Raw genomic sequence first — 22738 nt, forward strand, 5'->3', positions numbered from 1 at the left:
AGGTATATGCACTGCACTGTTTTTGAAATCACCTTGCAGAATCAGCATTTGTCAGTAGCTCACTTGCAAAAGTACAACTAACTAATATGGAAAGCTGCAATGCTAATTCCACAAATGATCAATGTTGCTTTCATCCAACTGTCACTTATATTGTAAATCATATTAATACTATTTTTTGTGGGTGGGGGGGTAGAGTTTATTGATGCTGGCTGTTTCAAATTCAGAGACAGTGTCTCATGGTCCACAATGCCAACCTACGTCTCACCAACAGAAAGGTATAGAAAGCTCTGTGCTGATGATCCATGAAGTATACAATTTAGAGGAGGGACAGCACAGAGACCAGGTACACATGATTTCAGAAACTATTTATTGTGTACCTGTTGCTCCCAAAGTATAGGTAAATATTCAAAATATGTACATATCCAACATTTGGAACTCTCTGCCTTCATCCATTAACCTGGAATCTTCTCTATCCAAATTTAAAAAAATCTATCAAAAGCCATCTCAGCAACAAATGGTTATGTCCCTGCTCCACACCAGACTAACTTCAGTCCTACTCCACTACTGCAGTAACTCTTGCTTTAAACACATAGTCTCCTGATAGGACTGCACAGTCTTATCAATACCACATTCAGAAGCATGATGTGACTATAGATACTTAACATACTTTAACATTGTTTGTACATGTATTGATCATTCTATATGTCTTTATCAATAACTTAATAATGAGTGCTCATCTATATGGTCTGATTGTATATACTAGAAACATGTTGGAATATTTTGTTTGCATGTCTTGCATATATGTTTCTTTGGAGCTTTTCTCCCCGGGCCTCCACTGAAAATGGACATGTTTCCAGTTGGACTATCCCGGTTAACAAATGTAAAATAAATAAATAAATACGTAAATAAAATAAATAAATACAGTTAGCAGTTGGGGGTATTTATGAAGCAAGGGCAGGGTGGGCTGTTCATATTACAAGGACTACCATGCAACACATCCTATGAGTGGTGATGGTGGCATTGGCAATCTGCTACATGGGGGTGGAAATTGAAGCAGTGTGTCTGACATCATAAGACCTATCATACCATGTCTCTGGCCTCTACATCCTCACAGAAGCCACACAACAAAACACGATCAGTTCCATGCTGGACGGAGTTGCAGCACATTATGCCTAGCTAATACTGTGGCACACCATGCTGACTGACTCCAACTGCTGCTCACATGTTCAGCGGCAGCTGTGATACAGGTCAGCAAATGGCACACTGCGAGGCTACAAACTCCTGGGTATACCCATTTCGAATGCAGTGTACTCATTTGCAGCTACAGCCACAGGGGGTACATTACACATGGAGTCAATATATGTTGGTGGGGGGGCTTTTCCCATACTGGGGAAAATGTCTTTTAAAACAAAAGTTTTGTTGAGTGGATGGGTTGGCCAGTTGTTTCATCCAGTCAAAACTTCACCAAGTTGTAACTTGAGAAGATGTAGGCGAACGATAACAAAAAACCTGTACAGTTTTATGTAATCCTAAATTGGGTAATCAGTTAACACAAGAGCTTTTCAGAAATAATTAATACAAGAGAAAACTGGTACTGATATATACATAAACCCGTGAACAAATCAAGAACAGCAAGGCAAGCTTTGCATAGCGGACTCTATAAAAATCAGTCTGACCACTTCAAAAATGGTGATCAATGTGGTTTTTGGCATGCTTTCAAAAGATAAGAAAGAAACAGATGAGGATTTTTTTAAGTAACTTAGGCAAATTTGTGCCTTAAAATCTGTATCAGCTTAGTACTCATGCAGTTTCTTTGCCAATGGTTGCTACTATCATATCAGAAATACTTGTGGATTAATGCAGTGACAAATAAGACAACCGTTTACAAGCAAACCTTTGTTTCTATGAATAATAAGAGGAGCATACAGTGTTTCAAGTAAGGAAGCTGTAATATATAGTGCGAGGTCAGGGATATAAGCAGTGAAAAGGTTACATAATGAATGAGAAGCCAACAACAGTGAACGATTCATATACATACCTATATACTTCCCTGCTGTACACCTGGAATCCACTGCCACAATAACACCGTGCTGGAATTTAAATGCTAATGTAGTTGTGCCGTGGTTAAATTCCAGCTTTACTTTTCCATCTCCTTCAGTGTATGGTTGAAGAAACGTAACTGCCTACAGAAAAAAGAACACCACTTTACATTCAGTCAGAAGAAAAACTCACAGAGCGCTTGAATTTACATCTACAGTTTTGCTTTCATAAAAGTGCTGCAAACTCAAGCTAAAACAGTGTTACAATGATATGACTGAAAGATGCTAATGAAACAAAGTCTAAAATAAATGACAGCAGACTTTATACTCAGGCTCCATTTACATCCCATGTGTGTCTACTAATTTCACTGCTTTGCACAGAAAATAGACAAATGTGTGTGTGCCTTTGTAAAACTTTAAATGAAAAAAGCCTACAAATGAAATAATACAAAAAATAGCTCAGAATGCTTCCTTTGTACAAACAATTGAGACGTACTCTCATCAAGAAACATTTGCATTTCTGCTTCAATTTTTTCATAATTTTCACATCTTTCACATTGGCATGATCATCCCTCTTTTTACATTGTATACGTGTTCTGTAGTATATCACTTGTTTGTCATACCTCCCAAGTGTACCTCATTATGAAGCACGTTCCTCATTTTGAGTCTTTAAAAGTCCATGTGCCCAACAGTTCCACACTGTAAGAGTCTGTCATACACTCATTAAGATTTTTTTAACTGATAACCAGTGTACATAATACTGAATCATATTAATTCAGCAAAATAACTTTTATCCATCCTGTGAACTTCCTACATCAAGTTATTAGCAAGTGTTCCACATTTTGCCCATTTGGTCCACATTATCAAAAGCAGTGTATGTGTTTGATACCAAGGCAGCCTTCATAAAGCTGTTGTACAGCTTGTTCTACACCGAGACAGTGTGTGTGTGTATACCCATTGTAAACGATCACACTTGTTTCACAACAGGACGGTGTTCGTATACCCATTCTAAACTATCATACTTGTTTCACAACAGGACGGTGTTCGTATACCCATTCTAAACTATCATACTTGTTTCACAACAGGACGGTGTTCGTATACCCATTCTAAACTATCATACTTGTTTCACAACAGGACGGTGTTCGTATACCCATTCTAAACTATCATACTTGTTTCACAACAGGACGGTGTTCGTATACCCATTCTAAACTATCATACTTGTTTCACAACAGGACGGTGTTCGTATACCCATTCTAAACTATCATACTTGTTTCACAACAGGACGGTGTTCAGATACCCATTCTAAACTATCATACTTGTTTCACAACAGGACGGTGTTCGTATACCCATTCTAAACTATCATACTTGTTTCACAACAGGACGGTGTTCGTATACCCATTCTAAACTATCATACTTGTTTCACAACAGGACGGTGTTCGTATACCCATTCTAAACTATCATACTTGTTTCACAACAGGACGGTGTTCGTATACCCATTCTAAACTATCATACTTGTTTCACAACAGGACAGTGATCGTATACCCATTCTAAACTATCATACTTGTTTCACAACAGGACGGTGTTCGTATACCCATTCTAAACTATCATACTTGTTTCACAACAGGACGGTGTTCGTATACCCATTCTAAACTATCATACTTGTTTCACACCAGGACGGTGTTCGTATACCCATTCTAAACTATCATACTTGTTTCACACCTGGACAGTGTTCGTATACCCATTCTAAACTATCATACTTGTTTCACACCTGGACGGTGTTCGTATACCCATTCTAAACTATCATACTTGTTTCACAACAGGACGGTGTTCGTATACCCATTCTAAACTATCATACTTGTTTCACAACAGGACGGTGTTTGTATACCCATTCTAAACTATCATACTTGTTTCACACCAGGACGGTGTTCGTATACCCATTCTAAACTATCATACTTGTTTCACAACAGGACGGTGTTCGTATACCCATTCTAAACTATCATACTTGTTTCACACCAGGACGGTGTTCGTATACCCATTCTAAACTATCATACTTGTTTCACACCTGGACAGTGTTCGTATACCCATTCTAAACTATCATACTTGTTTCACAACAGGACGGTGTTCGTATACCCATTCTAAACTATCATACTTGTTTCACAACAGGACGGTGTTCGTATACCCATTCTAAACTATCATACTTGTTTCACACCTGGACGGTGTTCGTATACCCATTCTAAACTATCATACTTGTTTCACACCTGGACAGTGTTCGTATACCCATTCTAAACTATCATACTTGTTTCACAACAGGACGGTGTTCGTATACCCATTCTAAACTATCATACTTGTTTCACAACAGGACGGTGTTCGTATACCCATTCTAAACTATCATACTTGTTTCACAACAGGACGGTGTTCGTATACCCATTCTAAACTATCATACTTGTTTCACAACAGGACGGTGTTCGTATACCCATTCTAAACTATCATACTTGTTTCACACCTGGACGGTGTTCGTATACCCATTCTAAACTATCATACTTGTTTCACACCTGGACAGTGTTCAGTATATCCATTCTAAACTATCATACTTGTTTCACAACAGGACGGTGTTCGTATACCCATTCTAAACTATCATACTTGTTTCACAACAGGACGGTGTTCAGATACCCATTCTAAACTATCATACTTGTTTCACAACAGGACGGTGTTCGTATACCCATTCTAAACTATCATACTTGTTTCACAACAGGACGGTGTTCATACCCATTCTAAACTATCATACTTGTTTCACACCTGGACAGTGTTCGTATACCCATTCTAAACTATCATACTTGTTTCACAACAGGACGGTGTTCGTATACCCATTCTAAACTATCATACTTGTTTCACAACAGGACGGTGTTCAGTATACCCATTCTAAACTATCATACTTGTTTCACAACAGGACGGTGTTCGTATACCCATTCTAAACTATCATACTTGTTTCACACCTGGACGGTGTTCGTATACCCATTCTAAACTATCATACTTGTTTCACAACAGGACGGTGTTTGTATACCCATTCTAAACTATCATACTTGTTTCACACCAGGACGGTGTTCGTATACCCATTCTAAACTATCATACTTGTTTCACAACAGGACGGTGTTCGTATACCCATTCTAAACTATCATACTTGTTTCACACCAGGACGGTGTTCGTATACCCATTCTAAACTATCATACTTGTTTCACAACAGGACGGTGTTCGTATACCCATTCTAAACTATCATACTTGTTTCACAACAGGACGGTGTTTGTATACCCATTCTAAACTATCATACTTGTTTCACAACAGGACGGTGTTCGTATACCCATTCTAAACTATCATACTTGTTTCACACCAGGACGGTGTTCGTATACCCATTCTAAACTATCATACTTGTTTCACAACAGGACGGTGTTCGTATACCCATTCTAAACTATCATACTTGTTTCACAACAGGACGGTGTTCGTATACCCATTCTAAACTATCATACTTGTTTCACACCTGGACGGTGTTCGTATACCCATTCTAAACTATCATACTTGTTTCACAACAGGACGGTGTTTGTATACCCATTCTAAACTATCATACTTGTTTCACACCAGGACGGTGTTCGTATACCCATTCTAAACTATCATACTTGTTTCACAACAGGACGGTGTTCGTATACCCATTCTAAACTATCATACTTGTTTCACACCAGGACGGTGTTCGTATACCCATTCTAAACTATCATACTTGTTTCACAACAGGACGGTGTTCGTATACCCATTCTAAACTATCATACTTGTTTCACAACAGGACGGTGTTCGTATACCCATTCTAAACTATCATACTTGTTTCACAACAGGACGGTGTTCGTATACCCATTCTAAACTATCATACTTGTTTCACACCTGGACGGTGTTCGTATACCCATTCTAAACTATCATACTTGTTTCACACCAGGACGGTGTTCGTATACCCATTCTAAACTATCATACTTGTTTCACAACAGGACGGTGTTCGTATACCCATTCTAAACTATCATACTTGTTTCACAACAGGACGGTGTTCGTATACCCATTCTAAACTATCATACTTGTTTCACAACAGGACGGTGTTTGTATACCCATTCTAAACTATCATACTTGTTTCACAACAGGACGGTGTTCGTATACCCATTCTAAACTATCATACTTGTTTCACAACAGGACGGTGTTCAGTATACCCATTCTAAACTATCATACTTGTTTCACAACAGGACGGTGTTCAGTATACCCATTCTAAACTATCATACTTGTTTCACAACAGGACGGTGTTCAGATACCCATTCTAAACTATCATACTTGTTTCACAACAGGACGGTGTTTGTATACCCATTCTAAACTATCATACTTGTTTCACAACAGGACGGTGTTTGTATACCCATTCTAAACTATCATACTTGTTTCACAACAGGACGGTGTTCGTATACCCATTCTAAACTATCATACTTGTTTCACAACAGGACGGTGTTCGTATACCCATTCTAAACTATCATACTTGTTTCACAACAGGACGGTGTTTGTATACCCATTCTAAACTATCATACTTGTTTCACAACAGGACGGTGTTTGTATACCCATTCTAAACTATCATACTTGTTTCACAACAGGACGGTGTTCGTATACCCATTCTAAACTATCATACTTGTTTCACAACAGGGCGGTGTTTGTATACCCATTCTAAACTATCATACTTGTTTCACAACAGGGCGGTGTTTGTATACCCATTCTAAACTATCATACTTGTTTCACAACAGGACGGTGTTTGTATACCCATTCTAAACTATCATACTTGTTTCACACCAGGACGGTGTTCGTATACCCATTCTAAACTATCATACTTGTTTCACAACAGGACGGTGTTCAGATACCCATTCTAAACTATCATACTTGTTTCACACCAGGACGGTGTTCGTATACCCATTCTAAACTATCATACTTGTTTCACAACAGGACGGTGTTCGTATACCCATTCTAAACTATCATACTTGTTTCACAACAGGACGGTGTTCGTATACCCATTCTAAACTATCATACTTGTTTCACAACAGGTCGGTGTTCGTATACCCATTCTAAACTATCATACTTGTTTCACAACAGGACGGTGTTCGTATACCCATTCTAAACTATCATACTTGTTTCACAACAGGGCGGTGTTCGTATACCCATTCTAAACTATCATACTTGTTTCACACCTGGACGGTGTTCGTATACCCATTCTAAACTATCATACTTGTTTCACAACAGGACGGTGTTCGTATACCCATTCTAAACTATCATACTTGTTTCACAACAGGACGGTGTTCGTATACCCATTCTAAACTATCATACTTGTTTCACAACAGGACGGTGTTCGTATACCCATTCTAAACTATCATACTTGTTTCACAACAGGACGGTGTTCGTATACCCATTCTAAACTATCATACTTGTTTCACAACAGGACGGTGTTCGTATACCCATTCTAAACTATCATACTTGTTTCACACCAGGACGGTGTTCAGATACCCATTCTAAACTATCATACTTGTTTCACAACAGGACGGTGTTCGTATACCCATTCTAAACTATCATACTTGTTTCACAACAGGACGGTGTTTGTATACCCATTCTAAACTATCATACTTGTTTCACAACAGGACGGTGTTTGTATACCCATTCTAAACTATCATACTTGTTTCACAACAGGACGGTGTTCGTATACCCATTCTAAACTATCATACTTGTTTCACAACAGGACGGTGTTCGTATACCCATTCTAAACTATCATACTTGTTTCACAACAGGACGGTGTTCGTATACCCATTCTAAACTATCATACTTGTTTCACAACAGGACGGTGTTCGTATACCCATTCTAAACTATCATACTTGTTTCACAACAGGACGGTGTTTGTATACCCATTCTAAACTATCATACTTGTTTCACAACAGGACGGTGTTTGTATACCCATTCTAAACTATCATACTTGTTTCACAACAGGGCGGTGTTCGTATACCCATTCTAAACTATCATACTTGTTTCACAACAGGACGGTGTTCGTATACCCATTCTAAACTATCATACTTGTTTCACACCTGGTCGGTGTTCGTATACCCATTCTAAACTATCATACTTGTTTCACAACAGGACGGTGTTCGTATACCCATTCTAAACTATCATACTTGTTTCACAACAGGACGGTGTTCGTATACCCATTCTAAACTATCATACTTGTTTCACAACAGGACGGTGTTCGTATACCCATTCTAAACTATCATACTTGTTTCACACCTGGACGGTGTTCGTATACCCATTCTAAACTATCATACTTGTTTCACAACAGGACGGTGTTTGTATACCCATTCTAAACTATCATACTTGTTTCACACCTGGACGGTGTTCGTATACCCATTCTAAACTATCATACTTGTTTCACAACAGGACGGTGTTCGTATACCCATTCTAAACTATCATACTTGTTTCACACCTGGACGGTGTTCGTATACCCATTCTAAACTATCATACTTGTTTCACAACAGGACGGTGTTCGTATACCCATTCTAAACTATCATACTTGTTTCACAACAGGGCGGTGTTCGTATACCCATTCTAAACTATCATACTTGTTTCACAACAGGACGGTGTTCGTATACCCATTCTAAACTATCATACTTGTTTCACAACAGGACGGTGTTCGTATACCCATTCTAAACTATCATACTTGTTTCACAACAGGACGGTGTTCGTATACCCATTCTAAACTATCATACTTGTTTCACAACAGGGCGGTGTTCGTATACCCATTCTAAACTATCATACTTGTTTCACAACAGGACGGTGTTCGTATACCCATTCTAAACTATCATACTTGTTTCACAACAGGACGGTGTTCGTATACCCATTCTAAACTATCATACTTGTTTCACAACAGGACGGTGTTCGTATACCCATTCTAAACTATCATACTTGTTTCACAACAGGACGGTGTTCGTATACCCATTCTAAACTATCATACTTGTTTCACACCTGGGCGGTGTTCGTATACCCATTCTAAACTATCATACTTGTTTCACAACAGGACGGTGTTTGTATACCCATTCTAAACTATCATACTTGTTTCACACCTGGGCGGTGTTCAGATACCCATTCTAAACTATCATACTTGTTTCACACCTGGGCGGTGTTGTATACCCATTCTAAACTATCATACTTGTTTCACAACAGGGCGGTGTTCGTATACCCATTCTAAACTATCATACTTGTTTCACACCAGGACGGTGTTCGTATACCCATTCTAAACTATCATACTTGTTTCACACCAGGGCGGTGTTCGTATACCCATTCTAAACTATCATACTTGTTTCACAACAGGACGGTGTTTGTATACCCATTCTAAACTATCATACTTGTTTCACAACAGGGCGGTGTTCGTATACCCATTCTAAACTATCATACTTGTTTCACACCTGACGGTGTTCGTATACCCATTCTAAACTATCATACTTGTTTCACAACAGGACGGTGTTCGTATACCCATTCTAAACTATCATACTTGTTTCACACCTGGACGGTGTTCGTATACCCATTCTAAACTATCATACTTGTTTCACAACAGGACGGTGTTTGTATACCCATTCTAAACTATCATACTTGTTTCACAACAGGACGGTGTTCGTATACCCATTCTAAACTATCATACTTGTTTCACAACAGGACGGTGTTTGTATACCCATTCTAAACTATCATACTTGTTTCACAACAGGACGGTGTTTGTATACCCATTCTAAACTATCATACTTGTTTCACACCTGGACGGTGTTCGTATACCCATTCTAAACTATCATACTTGTTTCACAACAGGACGGTGTTCGTATACCCATTCTAAACTATCATACTTGTTTCACACCTGGACGGTGTTCGTATACCCATTCTAAACTATCATACTTGTTTCACACCTGGACAGTGTTCGTATACCCATTCTAAACTATCATACTTGTTTCACAACAGGACGGTGTTTGTATACCCATTCTAAACTATCATACTTGTTTCACACCTGGACGGTGTATGCATACCTCCCAATACCTCCCATCTTACTTATTTCACATCAGGACAAAGCCAGCAACATCTAATTTGTTTCACACTAGAACAGTGTTTGCATATATATTCTACAATCTCTCACTTGCTTCACACATTAGTGTAATGTTACCTACTATATACTTCAAAACACGTCAGTCAGTCTCTCGCCTGCCTCTCGCTGAAGGACGTTTCTCCATACTTCTCAATCTTTCTTCAGCTAAATGGTCAAACTGATGACACAATGCATGGGAAGTGAGTAAAATTTGTGTGACACTTGGTCAGACTTAAATTTGGAAGTACAAAACGCAGTTAATCAAATACAGCAATGATTATATAATTTGTGGACTACAAACCATCATACTGATGCACCCAGGTACTTTATCTTGTCACATTAAGGGAGCAGTTTCTTACGCCTTATTTCAATTTTGTGTTTGTAACCGATTAAAAAAACTGAAAGACTGACAAATATTTTTTGTGCATTCCAGCTTAGTCTCAACCATTTTAAGCATACAATAAAAACATACCAGCTCCTACTTCAAAGACTGAAAGTAATCTTGCAGTCTGACAAACTTTATTGCAATACAAATGTCAGATCCAGTGTGAGTCATTAAAAATTTCTTTCCTCATTCTTCAAATCAGACCTTTTTAGCACCAAAGTGAGTGAACGCAGTTGAAATAAGATATGGTAGAATACGCTTACAGACTTTTATTAACATTCACCTGGAAACATATGTCAATACATCCATCACACATGTGAACAGTGCACCCATAGTAAGGGTGGGGGATCTGTCAAGTTTATATGTAGAGAGGGAGATGTCATAACTTGACAATGGTGAGGCATAGCAGCATGACTAAATGGAATGCAAATCTGAAGGTACATGAATGAAACTAAGCACAGATAAGACGGTGGCAATGGCAGCAAATTGGGGAAATCATAAGAAGCTGAGAACAGAGATAGAAGGGAAGATAGTGGAACAGGTAAACAGCTTCAAGTATCTGGGAGGAGAGGTTGAGGATAAGGGAAGTCTGAATGAAGTGGTCAAAGCTAGAATCAGAGGGACTGCAGCCAACTGGCATAGAGTATCAGGTGTAGTCTATGACAGAAGAATGCCAAAGAAGCTGAAAAGTAAGGTGTACAAGACAGTGGTGCGACCAGTACTACTGTATGATACTGAAACCTGGGCAGTAAAGACAGAACAGTTGAAGAAGCTAGAGGTGATGGAAAGGAAGTGCCCGAGAAAGGTGATAGGATGCACACTGTGGGACAGACGAAGAATTGAGGACATAAGAGCAGAAGCCAAAGTAGCTCCAATTGCAGAAAAAATCAAAGAGAACAGATTACAGTGATTTGGGCACATGTGTAGAAAAGCAGAAGACAATGTGGTGAGGAAGATTTGGGACAAACAGGAAGAAGGTATGAGGAAGCGAGGACGTCCAGCAAAGAGGTGGATGGATTGTGTGAAAGAAGATCTACGACAATCAGGCATGAGTGTTGAAGAAGCCAGGAGTGTGGCACTGAATCGAAAGACTTGGTGAAAGTTAACACGATACCCCGACCCCATGTAGAACAATGGGGGAAAAAGGGGGGCTGATGATGATGGTGAGGCATAGCAGAGAGTAGGACTAGCTGGCACCACTGCAAGTTAACTATGACATTACTGGTCACATGGTAATGTAGTGTTACTCGTAAGTGCTCTAGAGCTTGACAGCAGTACCTGGTAGAACATTAGGCTTCAAACACTTCAATAAGGTGCATCATGTACCTAACATGCAAGCGTCACACAAAATCCAGTACCATTAGGGTCATAAGGATTTCCTGACTTTTCTGGCAAAGAGAAAACACATGAAAACTCCAGACTTGCACTGTTAGGCAACTTTGGAACTTTTCCTTTTTAAGGCAGAGTCCTGAGTCTCTCCCTGACACTTAGGGAGGCTGAACTCATAGGAATGACTCTTTATCCATTTTATTTATTTATTTACAGGTTGGTGGACTGGATGGTCTGCCTTTTTACAGCCGCTACCCAGATAATAACTTAGGAAAGAAGACCAATAACAGAAATAATTGTTCAGAAATATATCAGAGACCAACCTGTGCAAAAGGAAGGACTGAGTCACAAAAACATTTTGTAACAATGGAAAACTATGCAAAGTTATTTACACATTCCAACCAGCACTTTGGAAATTCTTTTAGATCGGGTAACTTGCTACCAAGAATTTTTCATGAAACTTATTATAGCTATGCTGTACGTACAGTCTCAGAATGAGGTAAGCCCATTTTTCAATAAAAAAATTCAAGTACTAGAAAGGAAAAATAGAATTTCTTGGGGGCTGCATGAAACAAAAAAAACCCTGAAATATTATTTGAAAGTAATGTGAAAAGCCATAGACGGATATGCAGGAATGCAACTAGAAATACACAAGTGAACTTTCATTGAGTATTAAAGAAGGTAGAACAAAAAAAAAAGAAGTTGCAGCAAGATGGAGTTCACCAAAATGAAAATGATTACAACAGGAACCACCAGGGAGCTCCAAACCATCAAAATGTGAAGTTTAATGAGAAGATGTGATCCCCAAACACACAAAGCTTTTGAGAGCAGTTCTTTGTCAATGTATAAAATATTCATGCACAGAAGATTTAAATACCAATTAGAATCTGTTTATTAACAAATCACAATGCAACCCAATAATTAAAGTGATAGTACATAAAAATTGTATTTAAAACAATAATTAATTCATACAAAACCATCCACTACTTAAAGTTTTACATTTGAGTTTAAGGATAGGCTTAATACTATCCACTGTATTCAAACCTGTATATACATCAGCTCTAAAATAATTAATCAATCTATATTCAGTAAACAGTTTATGCAATGCAATATCTCTGCCCCTCAGGTTTTTAATATTCTCTGAACTATTCTAAATTTAAAATATTGATATTTTCACATCTCATTAATATGTTTAAATAATGCATTAGTAGTATTTTTTCTGAGAATTGCTGACTGATGTTCACATATTCTTTCTTTAAGTTTAAATTGCCTTTGGCAAAATAAAAGAATATGCATTTCTCACAGGTAGCCAAATAAATAACATTCTCAGATGTACAAGTAGCAAAGCATTTAAAATAGGGTCTACATCAGATCATCAAATCCTAAATATGCGAACGCCTCTTTGTCGAACACCTATTCAATGAACAAACTAATCATCGAATGAACTTTACAGCGAAAACTTTCCTAGGGCAAACTGACAGCAGTCTGCCCTAGTGACTGTAAAAAAAAAAAAAAAAAATTAACACCTATGCAGGTGGGGGGGCTATGCCCCCCACACCTCCCCTAACTAAATATACCAACTCCGAGACCACACTACAATGGGAAAAAGGGCAAATTCCATATGGTGGCTAACCACTGTTTTCTCATAGGAAACTTTTCTCTGAAAACTTCGCTCGATGGATAGCATATTCGCTGAACAGGTGTTCAATGAGGACTGTGGACTCTCCCATGAATTTTATTTCCATCCGGTAAATCTGGTAATCAGCAGAAGACATTATTCATACTGATCACTGCTGCAGCAGCCTTAGCTATATGGGTAATATCATGCCAAGGATATAACAGGTGGCCAGCTTCCAATGCTTCAGGGCACTTTCCATGCACCCAAACTGTCAAGCACAAAGAGATGAGCTGGCTAAAACACAAGTTTGGGGAAAAGCCCTTCAAAGCTTTCCTACCAACACAGAGAGGGAGGCTGAGCCCTGTCTACACCCTGCCATAAAAACACACAAAAAAGGGGGTGAAGGGAGAGAGAGTGGCTACTGCAGTAGTGATCCTTCAAATACTGCTGCAACAGTGAGTATTCGAACATCTACTGTTACAGTAGGTTCAACTTACCCAACTGTACTGTGATCTTCATACTAATCACTGCTGCAGTTGCCTTAGCTATATGGGTAGATAAACATAGCTAGGTATATTTAGGAGGTGGAAGGAGAAGGGTCCAAAAGCCCCAGGTGAATGGTCCTAGCAAATCTTGATCTAGACATAGAGAAGGAATACACTTATAGTGCTTTGTAAAAGTATGTAGAGAGGACCATGTACCTGTTTCTAGAATACTTCTAGAATCCAACCCTTTCCAAAAAGCCATGGAAGAAGTCTAGGTCCTTGTAGAGTGGGCCTTGACCCTGAGTGGAACAGATTTATTATGGTGAGTATAACAAAAGGTAGTAGCCTTTGACAATCATTAAGAAATAGTCTGTCTTGGCACCGGTTGTCCCTTCTTCTTACCTTTACAAGAAATGAACAATTGATCCAATGATCTGAAAGATTTAGTTCTGTAAAGGTAGTACCTGAGTCGTCTGTGGATATCCAAAGTATGGAGTATCCTTTCTCCCACATTTTTAGGTTCAGGAAAGAAAATGGGGAGATGGATAGGCCTCACATACCCTCTCAAGCATTTGTTTTCTCAGTAGATTGGAAATTATTATTTTAACTATTTTGAACATCAAGCCTGGGACATAACTTATTTCTTATATGCATGGAAACTGTGTTTTTTTCTTACAAATGATTTTTGCTCAGGTTACTCTTTCACTGAAATATCTCTCGACCATAGTCAACATCAGCATACTTCTTAAATTTTTTCACTTTTTGTCATTGGTACGTGTGGTATTACCCAAAGAATCTTCATTTTTTTTGCACCTTTTTGTGTTTCTCTAGCAAATGTTATTTGCTCACTACATCTATTTTGTATAATTCCCTGCTTGGTTTGTTTGCCAATTCACACTGAACTGTTGTAAGTTTAGTAACATCCTCTGCAATCACAGAGCTATCTTACATAAGGCCATTTTGAATACACTTTGCAGCCTGTATTATGTTTCTACCTGAACAACTATATAATATGGATAATAGTTCCTTTTCTAACTTAGCTTATTTCTTTTGTACTTTTTGTAAATGCTCTTGACCCTTTGACAGCTAGCCTTTTTGTAGGATCATAGCTCTAATACCATTCTGACTGATATCTACATGCATCACAATTGGCTTATCCATACTGCAGCATTATACGCAAATTATACACCAATAACTTGTCTTCCGACGACATATAAACTATACACGGGAATTGATGCTGACAGAATTTATAGTAATGTAGAAGAAAACTCAATTATGGCAGTAGAACAAAAGGGCAATAAAAGAAAGTCATATGGAACAAAGGATCATTTTTTGTTAAACAACGTTATAGTGGAGAACTGTAAGAACGGGAAGAATCTAAGTATGGCATGAATTGACTACAAAAAAGCATTTGATAGTATCCCACATTTATGGATAAAAGAGTGCTTAAAAATGTATAAGATACATCTTACACTGATTGACTACATTACAGTAACCATGAAACAGTGGCAGACCACTTTGCAATTAAGCCATGATAAAGGACAGATTATTATCCCAGGGATACAAATCCAAAGGGGGATATTCCAGGATGACTCTCGGTCATCGTTGCTATTCTGCCTTACCATTAATCCATTAAGCTATTTACTTAACAGCTTAGGCCATGGCTACAATTTGGCTTCTACTAAACAAAGTCAAATGACTTCTCATCTTCTCTTTGTCAATGATTTAAAACTGTATAGCTCATCAGATGAGGACCTGAAAGCACAGCTGCAGGTTGTTAAAACTTTTTGGATGATATTGGAATGTCATTTGGTCTTGATAAATGTGCAAAAGCAACCTATAAAAAAGGAAAACTGCAGCACCAGGAAAACATCAGTTTGGGACAAGAATGTGATATAAATTAACTTGAGCAAGAGGGAATGCATAAATACTTGGGAAGTGATGAAGGGTCAGCAATAAAACATGAACAACTGTGAATAAAGCTCAGTAAGGAGTACATTAGAAGACTTAAATTAATCCTGAAAACAGCACTGACATCTAGGAACAAGATCCAAGCTATAAATCAATTTGCTCTTCCTGTCCTAACTTATAGTTTTGGAGTAATTGACTGGCCCCAAAAATTGGATATTAAAACAAGAAGGATGCTTCATGCTCACCAAATGATTTATAAAAATCCGTGTACACCACGATTATATATTGCCTGTTCCGAAGGAGGGATGGGCCTCCTTGAAATTGATTACATGTATAGATCTGCTATCGTGGGACTCCACACGTATCTGCTGACCTCACAGGATCCAAATGTAGTGAAAGTTTTGAAACATGAGGAGAATAAATCTAAGATGATATCTCTGCTTAATTTAGCAGAAGCTTATCAACGTCAAGCAGGAATGGAAATCAGACCAGAAGTAGATAAAAACCAGGCAGCAACTGAATGTGCTAAAAAAACAAAAGTAAGAATATAAGGTAAAGGACCAGATGAGAAGGCAAGTAATGTGGAAAAAACATAAATATAGCTGCAAGTATAGAAAACTTCTGGAAGAGCCTCGTGTTGATCAAGAACAAACACAGGAATGGTTAAGGAGAGGTGAATTCACATCAAGAAATGAAAGGTTAATATTGGCAGCCCAAGATAGTGGGCTACGTACACGCTGGTTTACAAAGTCCGCTGAACATGCGGGAGAAACAGACATATGTAGGTTTTGTAAAACTGAATTGGAAACAATCACACACCTTGTTGCTGCTTGCAACACACTAATGGCAGTGGGACTGTATACTGAAAGGCATAATAATGTGGCAAGACTGTTACACTGGAGATTGTGCAAACATTATGGTATTGAAGTGGCTGAAAAACACTGGAAACATTAGCCACAAAGAATCATAGAAAATGATGATGTTTATATCACATGGGATCACCCAATACCAACAGTTCAAAAGATAGATGCTAGAAAACTGGATACAGTGGTCCAAGAAAAGAAGACAAAAGTAGTATTGATCATTGAAATCGCCACACCACGCCCAGTGACTACAGTGTCTTCCGTAGAGAGAGACACAAAGTCATAAAATCCCTTGATCTGCAGGCAGAAATGATAGTCATGTGGAAGAAAGATACCCAGACAGTTCCAATAGTAGTAGGAGCAACTGGTCTTATAAAAAATAATTTACAATCATATTTAGATGTATTACCAATTCATGTAACAACGTACGAATTGCAGGAGTCATTACTGGACACATTGCAGGTGCTGCAAAGAGCACTTTTGACTAACATCAAAGAGTGAAACAATACTAATTTCATGAACTTTAGTCATACTTTGACTTAGGAATAGGGTCCATTCCTGTCATGGTATTAGAAACCCAAAAGATTTGGAGAAATTAAAAGCAGCATTTTAACACTGAAGCATTTAAAAACTGTTACCATGTTCAAGGCACCATTCCATACATCTTGTTTTAACAATATTTAGAGGCACAGTTATTTCAGATAAACAAGATACAGACTTTGCACTATCCATGACAGTGCATCATTCATAGAAACCTCTGTACTATCTACTTAGCTTCTGGGCTTAGTATATACACCTTTGCATATTTTTTCTAAATCAGATCTCATGCCCTCGGATGACAGAGTAAAACCCATTTATTTCAGATGTCATTCTTTTAATTTACTCTGTTCAACTTGCAATTATGCTGCCTTAATCTATGCAGCAGCTGAACTATTCTCTGCCATACTTTCCCCATATCTGATTCCCCACACTAACAGATCATTGGTTATGTTCACAACTCCATCCAAGCATCCACTTATGCAGGAAAAAGCTCTTCTGAACACCTCTTGTGCTGATAATATACAAAGAAGAAGTATGAGAAATCTGTATCTTCCTGATGGCAAATTAGATGTACATATTTTAGCTTACTTTGTCTTGTTATACCTGCCAGAAACCATTGTTTGCATCTAGGACTGACAAAAACTCAACAATTGGCAATCATTAAACTACCTCTTCATCTACACGCAATGAGGAATGCTCTGTCTTAATCACTCTATTCAGATCTTGTGGATTAATGCAATGCAAACATTTTTCCTCCCTGCAGCTAACCATCAGCTGCCACCAGTTCCTACTCATTTCACCCGATCTAATAGAGCTCGTTCAGCTTCCTCAGGCTCAACCAAAGCCAAGTCCAGGGCCGGTAAGGTGATTGAGAATGCTGCTGTAGTATCATGCTGCTTCTCAGGAGTGTGCCATAAATCCAGTCACCTTGTGACAGCCTTAATGGCTCTGCAACTGCTGCCCTTGGGATGTTCATATGTTTACAGGTGCATACTAGATTAACAACCACCAGGGTCTTTATAAGTCTAGCGGTGCAATCCAAACCAACTGTGTCCCTAAGTATGTTGTGTATTTATTAGGGGGTTTATTAGGAGGCATGTTAGTTAATTAGTTTCTAAAGGTTACATGTGGGCTATATTAGCTTGGACATTTCTGTCTACCTCTGTCTATCACAGCCATGATGGCAATACCTGTGGTGAATTTCTGATTTCCATCTACTGGTCAAGGGTATGTTTAAATAGGGTTACGGATGGACTCTGGTTCCCATGGATTGGGAGCCTGTCCCACAGCATGGGAATCCTCTGAGACAAATATCTGTCTCACCAACATGTCTTATTTATTTCACGAGTAAAATTTAAATCCTTGGATCTAGTGGTTGTAATGCTGTTCATATTGTGGATGTGCAAAAAGGCATAGATCACCTCTCAGTTACCAGTAGGAAACAGAATATAGAGATAGAAGCATTAAGGTGATCCATACAGGACAGTGTGTTTATACCCTAGATTCTCCTGTAAGGAATCTTAGGGGGCATTCCAACTGTTGGATATGTCTTGTCATGTACATACCGAAGGGGCATTATGCTCAACGACGGGTTTGATAAGGGCTGAATAAAATGGCACTGTGACTTCCTAAGACCTGGATGCCATGCCTTTACTTATAAGTTGGGCAACATTTACTTACTACCTAGGCCACATGTTGGTCCAAGGCCAGATCACTGGGTAGATATGTTCCCAGATCCCTGACTACTTGGTCAACTCTTAGGGGTGTCTTATAGATGAAGTAATTATCCTGGGTGGTAGTTCTCCCAAAAAGGCATTATAATATTTTTCTTGGTACTGAGTTTTAATCTGTGACTTTGGCATCAGTCATTTGCCCATGTTAGAACCTCTTATACGATGTTTGTGTCATGGGGGAATCTATGATACCTTCCAATTTGCAGTCATCTATGAACTTCATCAGCCAAAGGCCCCCAACATTAGCCTTTACCTCTGCGAAGTAGATGCCAATAGAAGTGTCCCCAGCATGGAGTCCTGAGGTACCCTGCTAGTGACTAGTCTTTTAGTGAAGGTGGTATCAATAATCCTGACTTCTTGGGTCCTCTCTGTGAGACAGCTAACAATCCAGTGAATTATGCTGGAGTTTATGCCTGAGTTTGTCAACTATATCTGAGTGGGATATTGTATTGAATGCCTTAGCCAGGTCCAGGTAAGCGGTATGCACTGTTGTCCACTCATCCATTGCCTTGGTTACCTTCTCAAAGAGGTACACCAAGTTTAGTAGGCATGACCTTCTCTTGACAAAGTCAGACTGGGTTGGGTCCAGTATCTGAAGGTTGTCTATGTTTTTGTTGATCATTTCCATGCTAATTCGTTCCATGGCTTTGCATATTAGACTAGTCAGACTAACGGGTCAGTTGATGGTCCACTCTTATGAAGTGGGATAACTGTAGCAGTCCTCCATTCTTGTGGTATAAAGTCTGTTTTGTGGCTACAGTTGAAAAGTGATTCAAGTGGTCCTAATAGGTCATGTTTCAAGCTATTTAGGAGGCATCACAGGATACTGCCTGTGCCCACAGATACTGTGTTTTTGACCTTAGTGAGCTCTGCCAGGACCTGCTCCCTGTTAACAGTTGGGGTGAGAGTTAAGTCAGTATTTCATGGCAGGACACAGGGGAAAGTAGTGGGTGAAGTTTGAGATGACTTTGTCAGCCAGAAAATATGCTATGCCTTTCTGCACAGTGACAGTAGCACTACTGACCACCAGTCTAGCACACGAATGTATGCTGTCTTTGAGGTTTTGGACATAACTGTAAAAGGCCTTGTAGTTGTCTTTGGCCTGTGAGGCTACCTTGACCTTATAATTGGCCTTGTTGGACTTAATCAGTCTTTTTATCTTCCTGTTTAGTTTAGTGAGCTCCTATCATTATGGGAACTGCTCTCATGGATTTTAGCCATGACTTTTTTTTCCTTTTGTTCTATATCCTATTAAGGATAGGATTCTACCAATGTGGTTTGTTTTAGGCTTATTTCTAGTAAGCACAGCAACCTCCATACAGCAATTTACATGATTGTACAGGGTCTCTGTGAACAATTCTGCATAGTTTGTATGAACTCGAGGATTAGAAGGAGAATCAAATTTTGACAAACTATCACTTAATAGGATGTAGTTTGCTTTCAAATAGATCCTAACTGTCACAGGGTTTGATGATTTTTATTTTGAAGGAGACAGCTTTGTGGTCCAACCTCACCAATTATGATGTGACATGGGGGGGGGGGGGTTGCAGCACTCTTCCATATCGATGGGTACCAGGTCCAGTATGTTTGAACCTCTGGTGGGTGTGTGCACTATCTGGTCAAGGGTATTTGCATTTAATTGTGTTTAATAAAGTCCAGGAATTGTAGTGCATGTGAGTATTTGGCAGTGTATGTTTCACAGTCTATAGAGGTGCAGTTAAAAGATTCCTATACATAGGGTATTTGGTTTAATAGTGAGTGCCTCTAGAAGATCTAGGTATGAGCTATGGGATTCTAGGGACAGACAGGGTGACTTATACCTTGCTAGGATATGGTATGGGACTTTGACTATGGTGATTTGCATGTGGATAAATTCCAGGGAATCATCCAGTTTAACCAATCTAGAGTTATGCCTGTGGCTAATATGGAATGAGACTCCTGGCCTACTTTACTTTTAAGTGCTACATAGGATCATAGAAAGTTATTGCGCTATTGGCCCTGAGGCCCTTATAAGCCTAGCCAAGAGTTTAGCCCATGTTTAGACAAGTCAGCAACCAAAGCCCCTGTTTAGCAGGGACACAGGTGGAATCCCAGGGGTGTAATTTCTGTTTCCCATCCAGTTATCCAGGTTGCGCTTAAAAAGGGTTATTGAGGTACTTTGTTTTACATGGAGAGGGAGTGCATTCCACAGAAGGGGGTGTCTCTGGGAGACAAATTTGTCCCAACAAGTCCTATTGATGTCACAGACCAGGTTGAGGTTGTGCTTGCATGTTACTGGAGTGGAGCTTTACTTGCGGATATGCAGCAGTCCGATCAAGGCGGGGTCTGAGATTGCTTTTATGTCAAACAGAGGTTACCTCTGAGGAGTCTGTATGAAACTGAGTAGAGGGACAGGGCTTTTACCTTTATCTGTGTAGGGTAGATGTTTGAGGCCCTGGATTCTTCTAGTGAGGAACCTCTGTGGTCTCTCCAGCTGCTGCATGTGCTTTGCGAGGTACATGCCGAAGGGAGCACTGTACTCAATAATTGGCCTTATAAGGGAAGAATACAGGGATGTTATGACCTCCTTTCCCTGGATGAGATACCCTTACTTATGAGGTGGGCCATATAGAAAGCCTTCCATACAACGGAAGCAATATGGTGGTCAAAAGTCAGGTTGCTATCAACCTGGGTGTCCAAATCCCTCACAACTGACTGCATGTTTAGGACATTGTTATTAATGTGATAATATGTGGGGATGTCAATCTCCCCAAAGGAGATGATGATGCATTTTTTGGCATTCAGCTTGAAGCCATGTTTCTGGCACCAGTCATTTGTTTAGGTGAGACCCTCTTTGAGGACGTCCACAAAACTTGGGGAATTGATGACCGCGCCCAGCTTGCAGTCATCTGCAAATCTGGTCAGCCATAGCCCACTGGTTTTGGCGTGCACCTCAGAGAAGTATATCCCAAATAACAAAGGCCCCAAGACCAATCCCTGGGGTACACCACTTGTTACTGGTCTACTGCTTGAGGTGGCATCCCCTATTTTGATTAAGTGGGTTCTATCATTGAGCCAGTTTGCTACCCACCTGATAACATATGGACTGATGCCTAGTTGAGAGAGAGTTTATCTATTATACCTGAGCGTGGAATAGCACCAAAGGCTTTGGCTAGGTCAAGGTAGGCAGTGTGCACCATCTTCCGCTGTCCATGACATGACCTTCCCTTGACAATGCCAAACTGTGTGTATTTGGAGGTTGCCAATGTCCCTGTTAATTAGGTCCACGATAATCCGTTCCATGGCCTTGCAGATCAGGCTAGTCAGGCTGATGGGTCCATAGTTTCCTGGATCGGTGGACACTCCACCTTTGTGTAAGGGGATGACAGTGGCTGTCCTCCACTCAGCTGGGACAAAGCCAGCACTCAGGCTTTGGTTGAACAGGGTGACTAAAGGTGCTGCGAGTTCATGCCTGAGATCATGTAGGATGCTGCCTGGGATGTTACTGGGTCCCACGGAGGCTGTATTTTTTTTTTGCCTTTGAGAGGGCAGTGATGACCTGTTCCCTAGAGATAAGGGGAGGGGGCCAGGTACTGAGGATGTCCTGATTTACTGATGGGGGGACAGAGGGGGTGAAGTTTTCACTGAATCTGTCAGCCAGTAGGTTGGCTATATCTACAGCATTTGTGTAT

At 39.5% G+C, this 22738-nt stretch overlaps 1 protein-coding gene across 1 annotated transcript in view; it reads right to left on the minus strand.

Annotated features, from left to right (window-relative positions):
- The window catches only part of LOC122811458 (proteasome subunit beta type-8-like), a 164155-nt gene that overhangs the window by 132579 nt on the left and 8838 nt on the right, over positions 1–22738 (minus strand). The window contains exon 2 of the mRNA XM_044083311.1: positions 2039–2183. Within this exon, the coding sequence (XP_043939246.1) occupies positions 2039–2183 (145 nt within the window). The remainder of the gene's footprint in view (positions 1–2038; positions 2184–22738) is intronic.

Source organism: Protopterus annectens, chromosome 9.part0 (assembly GCF_019279795.1).
Source record: "Protopterus annectens isolate FY-2018-M chromosome 9.part0, PAN1.0, whole genome shotgun sequence".
Taxonomy (NCBI): Eukaryota; Metazoa; Chordata; order Ceratodontiformes; family Protopteridae; genus Protopterus; species Protopterus annectens.